Consider the following 22,396-nt stretch of genomic DNA (forward strand, 5'->3'; position numbering starts at 1 on the left):
TGAGTGGTGGCACTGGGCAAGTAGGCACAGTATCCAATGTGAACCTCACACAGAAGCTGGCAGGCAGGCAACTGCTCTTCTTTTACAGTGGAAACAAAATTTTGGTTGTAAAAGCACGCTATAGAGACACAAGATATGAGTGGCAACTGTCAAAGCACGCTGGCAGGGTTGTGCAGGGCACACGCTGAAGGAAGGCCTGACAGAGCCGCTTGAAGGACACTGACTGTCTGCTATTAGCTTACACTGGAAACCTTTTTTCTTTGTAAAAGCACGCTAAAGAGACACCAGATATGATTGGCAACTGTCAAAGCACGCTGGAACAGGTCTACAGAGCACACGCTGAAGTAGGCCTGACACCCAGATGCTTGCAGACAACTAACTGATCTTCTATTACAGTGAAAAAAAATGATTTCTTTAAAATCTAAAGCTTAAGCTATTGTTAAAACAGATATGAGTGGTGGCACTGACTGTGCAAATGGGCAAGGCATCCAACCTGACACAGAAGCTGGCAGGCAGGCAACTGCTCTTCTATTACTGTAAAAACAAATTATTTATTTTAAATGTAAAGCTTAACCAATTGTTAAAACAGATATGAGTGGTGGCACTGGGCAAGTAGGCACAGTATCCAATGTGAACCTCACACAGAAGCTGGCAGGCAGGCAACTGCTCTTCTATTACAGTGGAAACAAAATTTTGGTTGTAAAACCACGCTATAGAGACACAAGATATGAGTGGCAACTGTCAAAGTACGCTGGCAGGGTTGTGCAGGGCACACGCTGAAGGAAGGCCCGACAGAGCCGCTTGAAGGACACTGACTGTCTGCTATTAGCTTACACTGGAAACCTTTTTTCTTTGTAAAAGCACGCTAAAGAGACACCAGATATGATTGGCAACTGTCAAAGCACGCTGGCACAGGTCTGCAGAGCACACGCTGAAGTAGGCCTGACACCCAGACGCTTGCAGACAACTAACTGCTCTTCTATTACAGTGAAAAAAAAATATTTATTTTAAATGTAAAGCTTAACCAATTGTTAAAACAGATATGAGTGGTGGCACTGGGCAAGTAGGCACAGTATCCAATGTGAACCTCACACAGAAGCTGGCAGGCAGGCAACTGCTCTTCTATTACAGTGGAAACAAAATTTTGGTTGTAAAAGCATGCTATAGAGACACCAGATATGAGTGGCAACTGTCAAAGCACGCCGGCACAGGTCTGCAGAGCACACGCTGAAGTAGGCCCGACACCCAGACGCTTGCAGACAACTAACTGATCTTCTATTACAGTGAAAAAAAAATATTTATTTTAAATGTAAAGCTTAACCAATTGTTAAAACAGATATGAGTGGTGGCACTGGGCAAGTAGGCACAGTATCCAATGTGAACCTCACACAGAAGCTGGCAGGCAGGCAACTGCTCTTCTATTACAGTGGAAACAAAATTTTGGTTGTAAAAGCACGCTATAGAGACACAAGATATGAGTGGCAACTGTCAAAGCACGCTGGCACAGGTCTGCAGAGCACACGCTGAAGTAGGCCTGACACCCAGACGCTTGCAGACAACTAACTGCTCTTCTATTACAGTGAAAAAAAAATATTTATTTTAAATGTAAAGCTTAACCAATTGTTAAAACAGATATGAGTGGTGGCACTGGGCAAGTAGGCACAGTATCCAATGTGAACCTCACACAGAAGCTGGCAGGCAGGCAACTGCTCTTCTATTACAGTGGAAACAAAATTTTGGTTGTAAAAGCACGCTATAGAGACACCAGATATGAGTGGCAACTGTCAAAGCACGCTGGCACAGGTCTGCAGAGCACACGCTGAAGTAGGCCTGACACCCAGACGCTTGCAGACAACTAACTGATCTTCTATTACAGTGAAAAAAAAATATTTATTTTAAATGTAAAGCTTAACCAATTGTTAAAACAGATATGAGTGGTGGCACTGTGCAAGTAGGCACAGTATCCAATGTGAACCTCACACAGAAGCTGGCAGGCAGGCAACTGCTCTTCTATTACAGTGGAAACAAAATTTTGGTTGTAAAAGCACGCTATAGAGACACCAGATATGAGTGGCAACTGTCAAAGCACGCTGGCACAGGTCTGCAGAGCACACGCTGAAGTAGGCCTGACACCCAGACGCTTGCAGACAACTAACTGCTCTTCTATTACAGTGAAAAAAAAATATTTATTTTAAATGTAAAGCTTAACCAATTGTTAAAACAGATATGAGTGGTGGCACTGGGCAAGTAGGCACAGTATCCAATGTGAACCTCACACAGAAGCTGGCAGGCAGGCAACTGCTCTTCTATTACAGTGGAAACAAAATTTTGGTTGTAAAAGCACGCTATAGAGACACAAGATATGAGTGGCAACTGTCAAAGCACGCTGGCACAGGTCTGCAGAGCACACGCTGAAGTAGGCCTGACACCCAGACGCTTGCAGACAACTAACTGCTCTTCTATTACAGTGAAAAAAATATATTTATTTTAAATGTAAAGCTTAACCAATTGTTAAAACAGATATGAGTGGTGGCACTGGGCAAGTAGGCACAGTATCCAATGTGAACCTCACACAGAAGCTGGCAGGCAGGCAACTGCTCTTCTATTACAGTGGAAACAAAATTTTGGTTGTAAAAGCACGCTATAGAGACACCAGATATGAGTGGCAACTGTGAAAGCACGCTGGCACAGGTCTGCAGAGCACACGCTGAAGTAGGCCTGACACCCAGACGCTTGCAGACAACTAACTGATCTTCTATTACAGTGAAAAAAAAAATATTTATTTTAAATGTAAAGCTTAACCAATTGTTAAAACAGATATGAGTGGTGGCACTGGGCAAGTAGGCACAGTATCCAATGTGAACCTCACACAGAAGCTGGCAGGCAGGCAACTGCTCTTCTTTTACAGTGGAAACAAAATTTTGGTTGTAAAAGCACGCTATAGAGACACAAGATATGAGTGGCAACTGTCAAAGCACGCTGGCAGGGTTGTGCAGGGCACACGCTGAAGGAAGGCCTGACAGAGCCGCTTGAAGGACACTGACTGTCTGCTATTAGCTTACACTGGAAACCTTTTTTCTTTGTAAGAGCACGCTAAAGAGACACCAGATATGATTGGCAACTGTCAAAGCACGCTGGAACAGGTCTACAGAGCACACGCTGAAGTAGGCCTGACACCCAGATGCTTGCAGACAACTAACTGATCTTCTATTACAGTGAAAAAAAATGATTTCTTTAAAATCTAAAGCTTAAGCTATTGTTAAAACAGATATGAGTGGTGGCACTGACTGTGCAAATGGGCAAGGCATCCAACCTGACACAGAAGCTGGCAGGCAGGCAACTGCTCTTCTATTACTGTGAAAACAAATTATTTATTTTAAATGTAAAGCTTAACCAATTGTTAAAACAGATATGAGTGGTGGCACTGGGCAAGTAGGCACAGTATCCAATGTGAACCTCACACAGAAGCTGGCAGGCAGGCAACTGCTCTTCTATTACAGTGGAAACAAAATTTTGGTTGTAAAACCACGCTATAGAGACACAAGATATGAGTGGCAACTGTCAAAGTACGCTGGCAGGGTTGTGCAGGGCACACGCTGAAGGAAGGCCTGACAGAGCCGCTTGAAGGACACTGACTGTCTGCTATTAGCTTACACTGGAAACCTTTTTTCTTTGTAAAAGCACGCTAAAGAGACACCAGATATGATTGGCAACTGTCAAAGCACGCTGGCACAGGTCTGCAGAGCACACGCTGAAGTAGGCCTGACACCCAGACGCTTGCAGACAACTAACTGCTCTTCTATTACAGTGAAAAAAAAATATTTATTTTAAATGTAAAGCTTAACCAATTGTTAAAACAGATATGAGTGGTGGCACTGGGCAAGTAGGCACAGTATCCAATGTGAACCTCACACAGAAGCTGGCAGGCAGGCAACTGCTCTTCTATTACAGTGGAAACAAAATTTTGGTTGTAAAAGCACGCTATAGAGACACCAGATATGAGTGGCAACTGTCAAAGCACGCCGGCACAGGTCTGCAGAGCACACGCTGAAGTAGGCCCGACACCCAGACGCTTGCAGACAACTAACTGATCTTCTATTACAGTGAAAAAAAAAAATTTATTTTAAATGTAAAGCTTAACCAATTGTTAAAACAGATATGAGTGGTGGCACTGGGCAAGTAGGCACAGTATCCAATGTGAACCTCACACAGAAGCTGGCAGGCAGGCAACTGCTCTTATATTACAGTGGAAACAAAATTTTGGTTGTAAAAGCACGCTATAGAGACACAAGATATGAGTGGCAACTGTCAAAGCACGCTGGCACAGGTCTGCAGAGCACACGCTGAAGTAGGCCTGACACCCAGACGCTTGCAGACAACTAACTGCTCTTCTATTACAGTGAAAAAAAAATATTTATTTTAAATGTAAAGCTTAACCAATTGTTAAAACAGATATGAGTGGTGGCACTGGGCAAGTAGGCACAGTATCCAATGTGAACCTCACACAGAAGCTGGCAGGCAGGCAACTGCTCTTCTATTACAGTGGAAACAAAATTTTGGTTGTAAAAGCACGCTATAGAGACACCAGATATGAGTGGCAACTGTCAAAGCACGCTGGCACAGGTCTGCAGAGCACACGCTGAAGTAGGCCTGACACCCAGACGCTTGCAGACAACTAACTGATCTTCTATTACAGTGAAAAAAAAATATTTATTTTAAATGTAAAGCTTAACCAATTGTTAAAACAGATATGAGTGGTGGCACTGTGCAAGTAGGCACAGTATCCAATGTGAACCTCACACAAAAGCTGGCAGGCAGGCAACTGCTCTTCTATTACAGTGGAAACAAAATTTTGGTTGTAAAAGCACGCTATAGAGACACCAGATATGAGTGGCAACTGTCAAAGCACGCTGGCACAGGTCTGCAGAGCACACGCTGAAGTAGGCCTGACACCCAGACGCTTGCAGACAACTAACTGCTCTTCTATTACAGTGAAAAAAAAATATTTATTTTAAATGTAAAGCTTAACCAATTGTTAAAACAGATATGAGTGGTGGCACTGGGCAAGTAGGCACAGTATCCAATGTGAACCTCACACAGAAGCTGGCAGGCAGGCAACTGCTCTTCTATTACAGTGGAAACAAAATTTTGGTTGTAAAAGCACGCTATAGAGACACAAGATATGAGTGGCAACTGTCAAAGCACGCTGGCACAGGTCTGCAGAGCACACGCTGAAGTAGGCCTGACACCCAGACGCTTGCAGACAACTAACTGCTCTTCTATTACAGTGAAAAAAATATATTTATTTTAAATGTAAAGCTTAACCAATTGTTAAAACAGATATGAGTGGTGGCACTGGGCAAGTAGGCACAGTATCCAATGTGAACCTCACACAGAAGCTGGCAGGCAGGCAACTGCTCTTCTATTACAGTGGAAACAAAATTTTGGTTGTAAAAGCACGCTATAGAGACACCAGATATGAGTGGCAACTGTGAAAGCACGCTGGCACAGGTCTGCAGAGCACACGCTGAAGTAGGCCTGACACCCAGACGCTTGCAGACAACTAACTGATCTTCTATTACAGTGAAAAAAAAAAATATTTATTTTAAATGTAAAGCTTAACCAATTGTTAAAACAGATATGAGTGGTGGCACTGGGCAAGTAGGCACAGTATCCAATGTGAACCTCACACAGAAGCTGGCAGGCAGGCAACTGCTCTTCTTTTACAGTGGAAACAAAATTTTGGTTGTAAAAGCACGCTATAGAGACACAAGATATGAGTGGCAACTGTCAAAGCACGCTGGCAGGGTTGTGCAGGGCACACGCTGAAGGAAGGCCTGACAGAGCCGCTTGAAGGACACTGACTGTCTGCTATTAGCTTACACTGGAAACCTTTTTTCTTTGTAAAAGCACGCTAAAGAGACACCAGATATGATTGGCAACTGTCAAAGCACGCTGGCACAGGTCTGCAGAGCACACGCTAAAGTAGGCCTGACACCCAGATGCTTGCAGACAACTAACTGATCTTCTATTACAGTGAAAAAAAAAATGATTTCTTTAAAATCTAAAGCTTAAGCTATTGTTAAAACAGATATGAGTGGTGGCACTGACTGTGCAAATGGGCAAGGCATCCAACCTGACACAGAAGCTGGCAGGCAGGCAACTGCTCTTCTATTACAGTGAAAAAAAATATTTATTTTAAATCTAAAGCTTAACCAATTGTTAAAACAGATATGAGTGGTGGCACTGGGCAAGTGGGCACAGTATCCAATGTGAACCTCACACAGAAGCTGGCAGGCAGGCAACTGCTCTTCTATTACAGTGAAAAAAATAAATTTATTTTAAATATAAAGCTTAACCTATTGTTAAAACAGATATGAGTGGTGGCACTGGGCAAGTAGGCACAGTATCCAATGTGAACCTCACACAGAAGCTGGCAGGCAGGCACCTGCAATTACATTACACAGGAAAAAAAAAAAAAGCAGCCTGATGTTCTAGCCCTAAAAAGGGTTTTTTGGGGTGCTGTCCTTACAGCAGAGATCAGATGAGTCCTTCAGGATTGTAGTGGACACTGAATACCCTAGCCTAGCTATCAATTTCCCTATCTAATCAGCAGCAGCTAAACTTTCCCTCCTCTCACTAAGCATGCATCTTCCGAATGAATCGAAAATGGATGCTGGGAGGGAGGTTGGAGGGTGTGGAAGGGAGGGAGTGCTGCTGATTGGCTGAAATGTGTCTGCTGACCGAGAGGCACAGGGTCAAAGTTTGCCCAATGATGACGAATAGGGGGCGGATCGAACTGCGCATGTGTCCGCCCGCCGCGGCGAACGCGAACACGCTAATTTCGCCGGGAACTGTTCGCCGGCGGACAGTTCAGTACATCACTACTGCAGTAGTATACAGCGACTCAATCCTAACTCACTTGCATGCTAAACTACAGTGCAGTACCTATTTACTAATGTTAAGCCTGTTATATCGACTTTGTTTATACTTAAAAAATGTGCACGTACTATTGCCACAAATAAGTCTGTATGCATATCAATATGAACGTTGTTGTGGCGCATGAAAATATCATGTACCTACCTGCACAATAAAAAATATAAAATTTAAAAAATATTAAACATCAAGAATTAGACGCAGAAGGACTTTATGTTATTTTAATCTGCGAAATAAATAATAAACTATTCACATTAGCTAACATTTATGCACCAAATAAATCTACATAAATCTTTTTTTAGAAATAGAAAGAGCCAGAATGACAGGAATAGCAGGAAAATTTAAGATATATGGAGAACATTTCACCCCTCCGTTTTAGACTACACATTCTCTTCTAGAAAATTTCATTCATATTCCAGAATTGATCTTATTCTGGGTAATGGGGCCATGCTATATCATGCCAAAAGAATAGAGATACAGGAGCTTGGTTGCTTCATCTAAGTGTTGCTTCTAAGTGTGTGTGTGGTTGGAGATATTCTGGAGAGTTTTACAGAAGCTTCAACTGTCTAAGAGCTGTGCTAAGAGTTCTTTTTTACTGTTACAGGTAAGATTCATCTGTAGGAAAAGGTTACTGACTGCACAAGGTTTGATTTCCTGTTGGTAATTATAAGGCATTTGATTGGATTAGGTAGCTACTTGCTATTGATTGCTATTTAAATTAGCTATTGTTTGCTAATAAGCGGAGGCCTACCCAGGTGTTAAACATTCCTAGTGGGAGGTGATTTTAGGAGTATATAAGGGTAGTTGTCATTAGCTTGGCTAATAGAGCTTGGTTGCTTCATCTAAGTGTTGCTTCTAAATGTGTGTGTGGTTGGAGATATTCTGGAGAGTTTTACAGAAGCTTCAACTGTCTAAGAGCTGTGCTAAGAGTTCTTTTTTACTGTTACAGGTAAGATTCATCTGTAGGAAAAGGTGACTGACTGCACAAGGTTTGATTTCCTGTTGGTAATTATAAGGCATTTGATTGGATTAGGTAGCTACTTGCTATTGATTGCTATTTAAATTAGCTATTGTTTGCTAATAAGCGGAGGCCTACCCAGGTGTTAAACATTCCTAGTGGGAGGTGATTTTAGGAGTATATAAGGGTAGTTGTCATTAGCTTGGCTAATAGAGCTTGGTTGCTTCATCTAAGTGTTGCTTCTAAGTGTGTGTGTGGTTGGAGATATTCTGGAGAGTGTTGCTTCTAAGTGTGTGTGTGGTTGGAGATATTCTGGAGATAACCTGGAGGTAATCCGAGGTATTCAGGAGGATAAATAAAAAGTTAAGGTTTGTTTGATTTAAATTATTCACCTCATTGGAATGGCAGACTTAGTTCAGTGTAATAGTTGCTTTGCATTTGTTTCACGTTCCACTTTTTGGAGGTTTGGTTGTTGTCTAATCTGTAGACAGTTCTCTATTTTGCGGCAGGAGATTGTATTTTTGACGTCTGAGATTTGCAAATTATCTGGTAAACAAACTGCTGGAACTGCTGCAAAGCCACTGCCGCAGAGACATACTAGGAATGGCAGATGGATTACTGTAGGATCTGGTAGACTTGGAGTTGTGGATAAAAGGCATATTGCACAGTCTGTTGCTCTACATAATTCATTTTCTGCACTTTCAGAGTGTAGTGGTGTCGTGGAGAGAGGCACTGAGGCTAGTGGTGTTGTGCAGAGAGGCACTGAGGCTAGTGGTGTTGTGCAGAGAGGCACTGAGGCTAGTGGTGTTGTGCAGAGAGGCACTGAGGCTAGTGGTGTTGTGCAGAGAGGCACTGAGGCTAGTGGTGTTGTGCAGAGAGGCACTGAGGCTAGTGGTGTTGTGCAGAGAGGCACTGAGGCTAGTGGTGTTGTGCAGAGAGGCACTGAGGCTAGTGGTGTTGTGCAGAGAGGCACTGAGGCTAGTGGTGTTGTGCAGAGAGGCACTGAGGCTAGTGGTGTTGTGCAGAGAGGCACTGAGGCTAGTTGTGTTGTGCAGAGAGGCACTGAGGCTAGTGGTGTTGTGCAGAGAGGCACGGAGGCTAGTGGTGTTGTGCAGAGAGGCACTGAGGCTAGTGGTGTTGTGCAGAGAGGCACTGAGGCTAGTGGTGTTGTGAAGAGAGGCACTGAGGCTAGTGGTGTTGTGAAGAGAGGCACTGAGGCTAGTGGTGTTGTGAAGAGAGGCATTGAGGCTAGTGGTGTTGTGCAGAGAGGCACTGAGGCTAGTGGTGTTGTGCAGAGAGGCACTGAGGCTAGTGGTGTTGTGCAGAGAGGCTTGGTGAGGCCTAATAGAAAGCAGTTGTTGGTGGGGGATTCCATCATAAGAGGTGTGGAGATGGACAATGGTGGTCTTGTGAGGTGTCTTCCCGGAGCTACTGCTCACAGAGACAGGAGACGTATCGGTAATATTGTTAAGCAAGCAAAGCAGGAAGGGGAATTGGATGTACTTGTCCATTTAGGGACAAATGACTTGGCTTGCAATGAGGTTTCAGAGGTTAAGGAAGTTTTTAGTGTTTTTGCCAATGATATACGGCAGGTTGCTTCCACATTGTCATTCTCTGAAGTTCTGCCTGTGCATAACACTCAGAATGACAGGCGGATGCGTATTAGGGACTTTAACTTGTGGCTTGGTGAATGGTGTCGGGAGCAAGGATTTGGCTTTATTGCTCATGGTAGCTCTGTTTGGAATGGAAATAAACTGTACAAAAAAGATGGTTTGCATCTTTCTCAAAAGGGAACAAATGTTCTCAGTGAGCAGTTCAGAGGTTTTGCTAGGATGTATTTAAACTAGGAGGGGGGGGCAAAAGGGTGATAAAACATCAATCCAATTGTCCCCCAAAACAAGGACAGAAGGTGCCTGTAGCAAGTGTGTTAAAAAATGATAAGCTTAGAGTCATGTCTACAAATGCTCGCAGTTTAGGGAATAAGATCCATGAACTTGTGGCAATAATGGCAACTGATAGTGTAGATTTAGTCGCTGTTACTGAGACATGGTATAATGAGAAAAATGACTGGGACATAGCAATACCAGGGTACTCTTTATATAGAAAAGACAGGGAAGGCAAGAAAGGGGGAGGGGTGGCCCTGTATGTAAAGAATAGCATAAAATCTAGCCTAATAAAGGTTAGTGAGGCGAACATAGAGTCAGTTTGGGTTACGTTAGAATTTGGTAATCACACAGTAACTCGTGTAGGTGTGATTTATAGGCCCCCAGGACAAATTGAAGAGTTAGATAATCTACTAGTTGAAGAAATAGCTAAAATGACAATGAAGGGGGAAGTTATCATCATGGGTGACTTTAATCTTCCTGATATAAATTGGAAAACAAAAATAGCTACTTGTGCCAGGAGCACACATATTCTAAACTCCCTACTGGGATTGTCTCTAAAACAAGTCGTTGAGGAGCCAACTCGTAAAGAGGCCATACTAGATTTAGTGTTAACAAATGGAGATTTGGTATCAGATATTACTGTAGGTGAAAGTTTAGGATCCATTGATCATCAGTCAGTGTGGTTTAATATAAGAACAGTGACTGAGTCACACCACACAAAAACAAAAGTTTTAGACTTTAGAAAAACAGACTTTTCCAAAATTAGAATATGTGTAAAGGAGTCATTATCAGACTGGAGCAATTTAAATGGAGTCCAAAAGAAATGGGATTATTTAAAAGTTGCACTACTGAAGGCAACAGAAAATTGCATTAGGCTTGTCAGTAAAAGCAAAAAATTCAAGAAACCACTGTGGTACTCCACAGATGTAGCCAAAATAGTAAAAAACAAAAAGTTAGCATTTAGTAATTATAAAAAAACCCAGAGTGAGGAAGATAGAATTACCTATAAGATTAGGCAGAAAGAGGCTAAGCAAGTTATAAGAGCTTCCAAATCACACACAGAAGAGAAAATAGCACAGTCAGTAAAAAAGGGGGACAAAACCTTTTTTAGATACATAAATGAGAAAAGAAAAGTAAAACAAGGATTAGTTAGATTAAAAACAAAAGGAAGGTATGTAGAAGAGGATAAAGGTCTAGCTGACTGCCTCAATGAATATTTTTGTTCTGTATTTACAGATGAAAATGAAGGAAAGGGACCTCAGTTAAGAAAAAGGATAAATGAGTCATTTATTACACGTGAGTTTACAGAGGAAGAGGTTCTATTTCAACTGTCAAAAGTAAAGACAAATAAGTCAATGGGACCTGATGGAATACACCCAAAGCTATTAAAAGAGCTTAGTGGTGTACTAGCAAAACCATTAACAGATTTATTTAACCAATCATTGATAACAGGAGTAGTCCCAGAAGATTGGAAGTTAGCGAATGTTGTGCCCATTCACAAGAAAGGTAATAGGGAGGAGTCGGGAAACTATAGGCCAGTAAGCCTAACTTCAGTAGTGGGGAAAGTGATGGAAACCATGTTAAAGGATAGGATTGTTGAACATCTAAAAACACATGGATTTCAAGATCAGAGACAACATGGGTTTACTTCAGGGAGATCATGCCAAACTAATCTTATTGATTTTTTTGATTGGGTAACTAAAATTATAGATCAGGGTGGTGCAGTAGACATTGCTTACCTCGATTTCAGTAAGGCTTTTGACACTGTTGCACATAGAAGGCTTATCAACAAACTACAATCTTTGAGTTTGGATTCCAATATTGTTGAATGGGTAAGGCAGTGGCTGAGTGACAGGCAACAGAGGGTTGTAGTCAATGGAGTATATTCGAAGCTTGGGCTTGTCACCAGTGGGGTACCTCAGAGATCTGTACTTGGACCCATTCTCTTTAATATTTTTATTAGTGATATTGCAGAAGGTCTTGATGGCAAGGTGTGTCTTTTTGCGGATGATACTAAGATATGTAACAGGGTTGATGTTCCAGGAGGGATAAGCCAAATGGAAAATGATTTAGGTAGACTAGAAAAATGGTCAGAGTTGTGGCAACTGACATTTAATGTGGATAAGTGCAAGATAATGCATCTTGGACGTAAAAACCCAAGGGCAGAGTACAGAATATTTGATAGAGTCCTAACCTCAACATCTGAGGAAAGGGATTTAGGGGTGATTATTTCTGATGACTTAAAGGTAGGCAGACAATGTAATAGAGCAGCAGGAAATGCTAGCAGAATGCTTGGTTGTATAGGGAGAGGTATTAGCAGTAGAAAGAGGGAAGTGCTCATGCCATTGTACAGAACACTGGTGAGACCTCACTTGGAGTACTGTACACAGTACTGGAGACCCTATCTTCAGAAGGATATTGATACCTTAGAGAGAGTTCAAAGAAGGGCTACTAAACTGGTTCATGGATTGCAGGATAAAACTTACCAGGAAAGGTTAAAGGATCTTAACATGTATAGCATGGAGGAAAGACGAGACAGGGGGGATATGATAGAAACATTTAAATACATAAAGGGAATCAACACAGTAAAGGAGGAGACGATATTTAAAAGAAGAAAAACTACCACAACAAGAGGACATAGTCTTAAATTAGAGGGACAAAGGTTTAAAAATAATATCAGGAAGTATTACTTTACTGAGAGGGTAGTGGATGCATGGAATAGCCTTCCAGCTGAAGTGGTAGAGGTTAACACAGTAACGGAGTTTAAGCATGCGTGGGATAGGCATAAGGCTATCCTAACTATAAGATAAGGCCAGGGACTAATGAAAGTATTTAGAAAACTGGGCAGACTAGATGGGCCGAATGGTTCTTATCTGCCGTCACATTCTATGTTTCTATGTTTCTATGTTTCTAGGATATAGCATGGTCAGATCACAGTCCCATCATGTTGGAATACAAAAATAACTTTGACACATTCCGTAAAGAGTGGTGTTTAAAAGATTTAATATGACATTAACAAACAAAATGTGAATTTTTTTTTAGAATATTACAAATCTTTTCTTCTCAGAAAATAAAACAAAAAAGGTACATCAGATATTATGGTCTGGTGTGCTTATTAAAGCGTAGCTAGAAGCCACTTGATAAAAATGGCAGATGAAAGATCATCTAGAAGGGGAACTTACCAATATTTTCAATTATATAATAAAAACAGGAAGTTTAGCAAGGGCTGATGAGAGATTGAGGAGGGACAAAGCAGACAGTTTCAACTGGTCTGACAGTGTCCCTGGGACAACGCCCTGCTGGAGAACAATAGACAGGAAAAGGTGGGAGGGGAAGAGGAACATTTTCTAATGGAATTAAAGGGGCACAAAAAGTGTGTTACAATCCAATATGCCCAAATAATGTTTTTAAAGGGCCATACACCACAGTTCCATAGTCATACGGCAGTAGGCTGGCAATCAAGCTCCTCCAAAAGCCAGGGGCAAAGGACAGTTTGTCACATACAAAGCCAGTGACAAAGGGCACTTTGTCACAGACCTATATTGTTAATTAATACAGATATTAAAATATTATTATTGCAGATAGATTAAAAATAGTCTTAGCACAACTAATTAACGATTCATACCAGGTGGTGATTGAAGGAGGTCTTCAATCAACATTAGAAAAATAATAAATATATTAGAAGAAAGAGATTAAAGGAACCCCTCTAATTTTACTGTCAATAGACACAGAGAAAGCATTGACAGGGTGTATTGTTTAATAAGACAAAATAAAAAATAAAGGATTTACAAACTCCCTAGGACAAAGTAAACTAAATATTTTTGCAGATGACATCCTACTAACTTTAGATGAAGCAAAAACATCAGTCCCAGAGCTACTGAAGGAGATAAATAAATACTCTAAAATGTCAGGATACAAAATTAATATAGAGAAATCAATATTTATAGTAAAAACCTGAATAAAAGGTCAATCCACTTTCTTGTACAAAACCTTGGGCTACCAGAAAACAAGAACAGATTCAAATATTTAGGTATAACATTAACCTCAGAATTTAAAAATATAGTAGAAACCAATTGTTTACCTTTACTTATTCAGACTAATAAAAACTTAAGGGACTGAAAAGGCATTGGATTTTCTTTGTCGGGTAGGATCAATATTCTAAAAGCATATATTTTACAAAAAATGGCTGTATTTATGCAGAATGATCCCACTCAATTTCCCAGAAAACTGACTATCTTTATTACACTCATCCTTCTATAAATTTGTATGGGGCGGCAAGACAGCAAGAGTTAAAAGGAAAGTTTTGGCTAGATCAAGACAGGATGGAGGTCTGGGTTGTCTGGAAATAATACAATGTTATCAGGCCAGCAGACTTTTCCATATCTTACTATCGCAAAATATTGCTGCAACCCAAGAAACATGGTACAAAATGAAAAAAGCTAAAACTGGGTTAAGAAATCTAATGTCACTATTTTGGGTACTAGATGTAAATAAAAAAAAAATCATCAAAGAGGCACAAATGAAATCCCAGATACTCAAAGAATTAACAAGTTGGTGGGGCAAATTTACAAACAATACAGAACTCAGAAACAGAATATTAGATGCGCTTCCCTTTTTTATGGACACCATAAAAGTAGACACTTGGAAGACAGGGGGCATAAGGAAATTTAAAAACATAATAACGGAACATAGAATCAAAATCTTTTATCAAATAGTGGAGGAATTTAAAAGTTCTTCCGAAGACAATTTTAACTATCTGCAAATTAAGGGCTTCTTAACAAAATATCTCCTCCAAAATGAGGGGGAGAAAATTACAATTCTCAAACATCTATTTGAATTAAAGAACTATAGAAACCTAATGGCAAAATGTGCAAAAGTTATGTACAGATGGAGACATGATAAACCGATAGAACTGATTAACAAATGGGAAAAAGAACTACAAATACATATAGAAGAAGAAGAATGGATAAGCTCCCTAAATAGATTAAATAAATATGTACACTGCTTAAACCTTATGGAAACCCAATTTCAGCTTTCAAACTGATGGTATTTAACACCGAAACGATTAAATAAATTTTTTCCAGATTCATCAGATAGATGCTGGAAATGTAACATTAATGAAGGCAATTTAATCCACAGTTGATAGCAGTGCAAACCCATAAATCATTTCTGGAAAGATGTAATTGAGGCTATATATAAAATAACAAATACAAAATTAGCTTTCAAACCACAAGTAGTTCTGCTAAATTTGTACTGGCCAAAAATGACCCCCAAAAAAATATTAATGATAATTTTACATGTAATTACAGCAGCTAAATTACTTTTAGCACAAAACTGGAAAACAGAGACAATCCCACACATTCAAGAATTAATAACACAAGTCATTTGGCAAGCAAGAATGGAAAGGGGTATCTTGGTGAATTTAGGAAACATATCTACTCAAATAGAATTCTGGGACATTTGGATAGGTACTATGGATATGATAGCTTAATAATTAACATCACCATTTCTCTCCTCCCTTATGAACCCAGTATGTAACACTTAGCTGTATTAGTGTTATTGTATTGTATTACCTAAGGTCCAAACATAGTGAAAAGAGGGCCAGGAGAAAAAAAAGGGAAAATGGAAAGGAAAAGGAAAAGAAAAGTGGGAAAGGAAAGGACAAAAGGGAGGAAGAATAGAAAAAAGGAAAGGAAAAGGGAAGGGAAGAGAGGAAGGGGAAAGGAAACAGGAAGTAAGGAGAAAGGGTAAAAAGGAAAAAAAGAAGGGGAGACAAAGAAAAGAAGGCAAAGACCTTATCCCCTAATCAGGCAGACAAAAATAGAGTAATAAAATAAAGATACAATACTAGAAATAAGTGACTCTAACTCTCTCCAAAAAGTAAAATGATAAAGTAAACTAGACAAATAAGTATACACAATAAAATAAAACAAAGGTTTGGTGGGGGAGGGGGGAAGGGAATTCAGGACGGGGTTTTTTATAGAAATTAATAATTTAACATGAAATATTTATGATGACAAGAGTACCAAGGCCTGAAATATAGAAGCATTAGCAAAACTAGTAAAAAACAAAAGGGGGTGTGGGGGGGGGGGGGGATGTTTTAATAAGTTTCTCCTAAGTGGGGGATAACCCCTAGTGAATATCTTCACCAAAAATACTAAAGTAAAGAGAGAAAAAAGGAGAAAGGTAGGAATGAGTAAATTATCCTAACAGAGTGAGTTTTCCTCTCTCAAGAGAGAAACAGTACGGGAAAAATAAAGTGACTGATTCTTCATTTCCCAAAATTTTAAAACTTAGCTTTTAATCTCAAACTAAATAATATACACTGCTTGGTGGGTTATCTTCCCTACCGTCATTTTTATTTTATTTAGTTTGAGATTAAAAGCTAAGTTTTAAAATTTTGGGAAATTAAGAATTGGTCACTTTATTTTTCCCGTACTATTTCTCTCCTGAGAGAGGAAACTCACTCTGTTAGGATAATTTACTCATTCCTACCTTTCTCCTTTTTTCTCTCTTTACTTTTGCATTAGCAAAACTATGCAAGGCAGGTACATGTCTGAAATGCTAAAAAAAAAAAGAAAGAAAAAGAAAAAAAACATATCAGCACCGATAGCACACACCACCAAGTCAGGTGGTGTTTGGATTCCTTCCTCACTCCGATGGCCTGGGAAATTATCATTCTTAGCCAAATTATATCCAGTTCTGTATATTCACACTTTCTTCCAGGTGCGCTACATCCGGAAGTGACGTTTGTGTTACTCATAGTGAGTGTTTTCAATGTGCTCATGTAAAGGATTCAGAGTAGATCCAAACTGAAATTATAAGGTTTAATTTATGGTAGTCTGTATGGATGCTTATAGAATAACATCTACGTGAGTCCCCAATACCTGTACAGCATTTTGCTATTTGCTTACTTTGTCTTTTTAACTTATCTTAACGTTGCTTTATTTGCGGAGATACCAATTTTAAACTCAAGTGCTTAGCAATGCTGGAATGCAAATGTCACTTCTGGATTGGAGAAGATGACCTCTACTCTGCCTTCATTTCTACTTGGGATCAGGACATAACATTGATGAGGGTGTGCTTGTTTTTATTATTAAAATAAATTGGTATATGAATGTGTATTGTTTATACAAACAGTAAAAATAAAGCTGCCACACTAAATCACCTAATCAGTTCTGGCAGTGGCTAGACACAGCAGTTACCTTACCAATCTCACACTATGATACGTTAAACAATTTAATATACACTCTAGCTCTCAATGTTAGTATGAATAACACTGGCATTGGCAAGACATTGCAATGACCTAACCAGACTCGTAACAGGATCGATTTAACAATTCTGCAGTCTATTAATCTATCTCTCACATTTATGTAAAGCACTTGGAGTAGCTAGACAAGAGAAACATTATTATTATTATTATTATTATTATTATCATTATTTCATATTATTGAACATGAACATACTGAAAGAAAAAATATTTTCTTTCCCCAAAAAGTTCAAAAAGACCTGCTATGCTCTAAATCAGTGAATGAAAGTTGTAACACGTAACGAGAACTGGTAGTGGCTAGGCAAAGCAGTTACCTTGTGGAGTATAGACTGTATTATTTAACCCCTTCAGGATGAAGTCAATAGTACACGTTCTGATCAAAACAAAATGTAAACAAAAACTTGAATTTGCGCTATATGTCTGTTCAACCGTAATTCAACTCTTTTATATTACATGCACCCACACTTATTATATATAATTTTGTTCAAGAGAACCATGGCTTTAATTTCCCATAAACTATTAATTTATAAAACACAATTTATTATGAATAAAATCTAAAATAGTGTGAGAAATTACGATTTTTAAAAAACATTAGTAAAAAAAAAGTAGACAACCCAAGGTGTTGCAAGTGGGCTATATACAGTCTTTTTTAGTAGCCACTTAGTCACAAACACTGGCTAAAGTTAGCATTCATATTTGTTTTTGTGTGAAACAAACTAATATTTGGCCAGTGTTTGTGACTAAGTGGCTACTAAAATAAACTGGACATACCCCACTTTCAATACCTTGGGTTGTCTACTTTTGCAAATGGTATGCCATCATGGGTGGGTATTCTTATTTCTGAGCCCCCATACGGTCTCAAAGGCAACATTACCAAACCAAATTTCAATGAGAAAAAACTGAAACGCAAGCCTTATATATGTCTCTCTAACTTTCCAAAACACTATAAAACCTGTACATGGGGGGTACTGTTATACTTAGGAGAATTCACTGAACACAAACATTAGTGTTTCAAAACAGTAAAACATATTACAACAATAATATCATCAGTTAAAGTACCTGATGAAAAATGCAAGAAACATAATTTTTACTAAAAAGAATTACCATCGTTGTAATACAATTTACCATTTTGAAACACTAATATTTGTGTTCAGGGAAGTCTCCAGAGTAAAACAATACCCCTCATGTACAGGTTTTATGGTGTCTTGGAAAGTTACAGGGTTAAATATAGTGCTTGCGAATTAAATTCTCTGCACTTTCTGCCTGGGTTACAGGCATGTCAATCAAATTTTAATTAATAAAATCACATAATTATGCTAAAAAATTACTTAAATATACATGTAGAATTTTAATATATATACATATATAAGTATTTAAATTTTACGTGTATACTTATGTAATCATTAATGTAATTATATTTATTTATCTATATTCATATATTTGCGGTTATTTGTATTTTATATATATCTATATATATATATATATATATATATAGAATGTCATTCTAAATGTGTTTTGTTACGAATATATATATTCAGAACAATATACAAGTGTAATACTAATATATGTACTTATATTAATATTATAATACACTATGCATGACATTACATATATATAAGATGTATATCTATAATACATATAATATATATATTTTTACACTTCCCACCAGCAGGGACTGTCTGACAGCCCAAACAGTCCCGCTGCAGGCAGATCCACAGTTAGCTATAGAGGGCCATGTGATCGTTCTTTGTGAGCAATCACATGGCCCCTGGGGTCCTGATTTGCAGGGAGAGGGCTGCCTAGGCTGTCAGGCAGTCCTCCCGAAGAGGATCGCGGCGGAGGTAAGTACCTCGGACCTCCTGGGGGCTTAAGCCATTACGGCATTCTATGCTGCTTTAAAGACCATTAGAATGGGGACGGCATAGAATGCCATAACGGTGTTACGGGGTTAACTCCTATATCGTCAACACATTTAGTTTGATCACTTTTTTGTCGCATGAACACTACTCTTGTGTGTATTATTATTACCTTTTTATCATATATCTTTTCTAAATAAAGTTTATTACCTTATGTTATACACAAGAGGTCATTTCAGTGGCACGGACTGGCTTTCTTAGTCTAAAACTAACCATCCTCATTAGTTATTTTCTTTATATATATATAATATATTTGTGGTCGGCAATATATAGGCCGTGATATACCTTGAGATTGGAGCAAGTCGATGTGGGTGTGCCAAAACCGACCTAAGGGTAGGCCTGTAATAAAAGAGGGCCCCCCTGGTAGAATTTATTAAAAGGGGTGAGGTGGGTGGGGTGAACCGATCGTCAAGGCAGAGGTAAGAAGGGGGGTTAGGGTTTTTATGGGAACACTAACTCCTCCCACAAATACAGGCCTTTGGCCTTTAAACTTGTGGTCAGTAATATAAAGGCTGTGATATACCTTGAGATTGGAGCAAGTCGGCGTGGGTGTGCCCCAAACTGACGTAAGGGTAGGCCTGTAATATAAGATCGCAAAAAGAAATGCAAAAAAAAAAAAAAAACAATTTATTGCTTCACAATTATAAAACAAGATCCTTAAATGATTTCCTTAATTCTTTCTCTGGTTGTAGTATGCCTCTATTGTATACCGCAGATTTCCAACATCCTAGTCTTTTAATGATGTGAATGGGTGTATTGATACTGGATGCAGCTGAAGCTGCACCAATTCTAAATGAGTGTCCAGAGTAAGAGGCTGGATCCTATCCTTATCTAATGCATAGAGTTCTTATGTAACACAATGAACTTGGAAGTTGTGAGGGGACCGCCTAGTAGTGTGAATAGCGGTGAATTTCTTGATGTGTCTCTAACGTGGTGTAAATAAGTGTCCAAAACTTTAACCGGGCACCAGTGATTCTCAGTATGGTTGAAGGGTCCTTCCAGTGGATGGCCAGACTGCTTAGTTTTAGAATGACTTAGTGATAAAATATAATGAAAATTCACATTTTTTAAGTCTTTGATAGTGAGACACAAATGTTTGTCTGATCGAGTTACTATCGTGAACTCCCTAGGTCTCAAAACCCCATAGAATGCTATGTAAATAGCGGTCTTTAGGAGCATATTAGTGTGTGGTTTGAATGGTTGTGTTTCCAGGATATCTGATAAGGCCTGAAATTCACACCGACTATAGGAAGGCGTTTCTGGATTGTGTGGTGATCTATTTTGTTGATGCCTTTCAGTATGTTCTTGATAGGGTATGAACAAAGAAAGGGAACATGGTTTGGTGAAGTGGTCATGATGTGATGTTGTACTCCTGTTAAATAGAGTTTGATTGTGTTGTATGAAAGTTTAAATGTGGCAATTGCTACCATGTTTTGAATCGAATAATCGTAAATGTTAAACTCTATTGAGAACCGCTTGAAAATGACCATAGCTCTATTATAGGTTTTTCTTGTGTTTATGAAACAAATAGATTGGTAAATCCAGGATTAGGTTGTTGAATTCTGGGGTATGAGTTGGGTACTTGTTGGCAGATAGGTGAAGAGTGAAGAATTCCTGAAATTTGCAACGAGATAAGGCATCAGCGGCTTAATTAATGTAGCCTGGTACATTTTCACAAATTAGAAAAAAACTGATATGTGGCTGCCAACCTGGTCAGCCTGTGAACTAACTTCATAATGGTCAATGAAGATGACTGACCCTTATTAATTATTTCACAGGCCGCCATGTTGTCAGAAGAACATCTAACTGCCATGCTGACCAATTATTTACCCCATGTGAATGCAGCCCCTACTATATAGTTTTTATTCCTGGGCTACCATATGGTCTCAAAGGCAACGTAACCATCTGGCGAATTTCAATGTGAAAAAAAGTAAAAAAAAAGTAAAAAATTTAACATGCTAGATTTTACCCTGTACCCCTCAGATATCAAGGCACACAGCAACAGCATTATTACCACGACTACAACAACTGAGGCGATCTGGAGTGAAAGTAAATGACGAAAACATTTCCATCTTGAAACCTTAATGGTAAAACTGCAATGATGGAAAATTTCCTTCACGGGACACAAACAGGTTAAAGCCCTCCTTTTGCCCTTATGCCATCAAGAAGTTAAATTTGTTTGAAATATGCAACTTAATACTTAATTGATGCCAGGACCCAACGACACATCTTATAATACCAATTTTTAATGTTGTTATGGCTACAAGCAACTTATTTTTTTCAAAGCTTCTTTGATATCTCTGTTCCTCAGACTGTAAATGATTGGATTAAGCATAGGAGTTAGCACAGTGTATAACAAGGATGCAATTTTGTTGACAACCATAGATTTTTTCTTGGCTGGAAGCATATAGATTCCTGTTAGGCTGCCGTAAAATATAGAAACCACAATGAGGTGGGAGCTACAAGTGGAGAATACTTTTGATCTTCCATTTGTGGTTGAAATTGCAAGTGCAACCTGGACAATATACACATAAAAAACAACAATACTTAATAGAGGAGTAAACGTAAATGGAACACACAATATGAGAATTTCCACTTCAATAATGTTGGTGTCTGAACAAGAAAGTTCTAAGAGTGGGGAAAGGTCACAGAAAAAATGATCAATAACATTTGAGCTACAAAACTGAAGTTGAATTATTGAGATTATTACAATGAGTTGCAAAGAAAATCCTAAAAGCCAAATGATGATAGCCAATTTAATGCATAACATTTGATTAATTAAAGAGCTATATCTCAGAGGGTTACATATGGCCATATATCTGTCATAAGCCATTATAGACAGAAGAAAACACTCAGATGCTTCAGACCAAGCAAGAAAATAAAACTGAATAATGCAACTTGGAAAAGACATAGTGCCCCCTTCATTATATATGATATAAAGTGTATTGGGGACAATGGTTGTTGTTACAAGTAAATCAGAAATGGACAGTTGTGTTAAGAAGAAGTACATGGGAGACTGGAGACTGCTGGTAGATGCCACCAGCCAAATGATCATAATATTTCCAGATACAGTCACAATAAGTAAAAGAGGAAGGAAAAATAGAATAGTTGTATTTAAATCTGGAAAATCCCTAAATCCAAGGAGAATAATCTCAGTGATAATTGTTTGGTTTATGATATTCATTGCCTGAGAGAAAATAAAAATATAAACTGATATTATTGGTGCATGATGGTTATATTCACTTTTAGAATAGAATTTTAACATAAAATAAAGCTATAAAATAAAAATCACCCATCAAAATGTATATCGTATAATTTTTACTGATTATAAAAGCTTTATATATTATGATATAAGCATCAGTTTAAGAACATCGGGGGGGAGGGGGGAAGGGGGGAATGTGAGTGTGTGTATCTTACTATTTGTAATGAA

General features: G+C 38.9%; 1 protein-coding gene across 1 annotated transcript; it reads right to left on the reverse strand.

Annotated features, from left to right (window-relative positions):
- Nucleotides 1-21,226: 21,226 nt before the first annotated feature.
- LOC134602023 (olfactory receptor 11L1-like) lies at nucleotides 21,227-22,150 on the reverse strand. The gene has a single exon (XM_063446525.1). It carries the CDS (start codon nucleotides 22,148-22,150, stop codon nucleotides 21,227-21,229), a length of 924 nt encoding a protein of 307 aa, XP_063302595.1.
- Nucleotides 22,151-22,396: the final 246 nt, after the last annotated feature.

The sequence above is a fragment of the Pelobates fuscus genome, chromosome 3 (genome assembly GCF_036172605.1).
Source record: "Pelobates fuscus isolate aPelFus1 chromosome 3, aPelFus1.pri, whole genome shotgun sequence".
In the NCBI taxonomy this organism is placed as follows: Eukaryota; Metazoa; Chordata; class Amphibia; order Anura; family Pelobatidae; genus Pelobates; species Pelobates fuscus.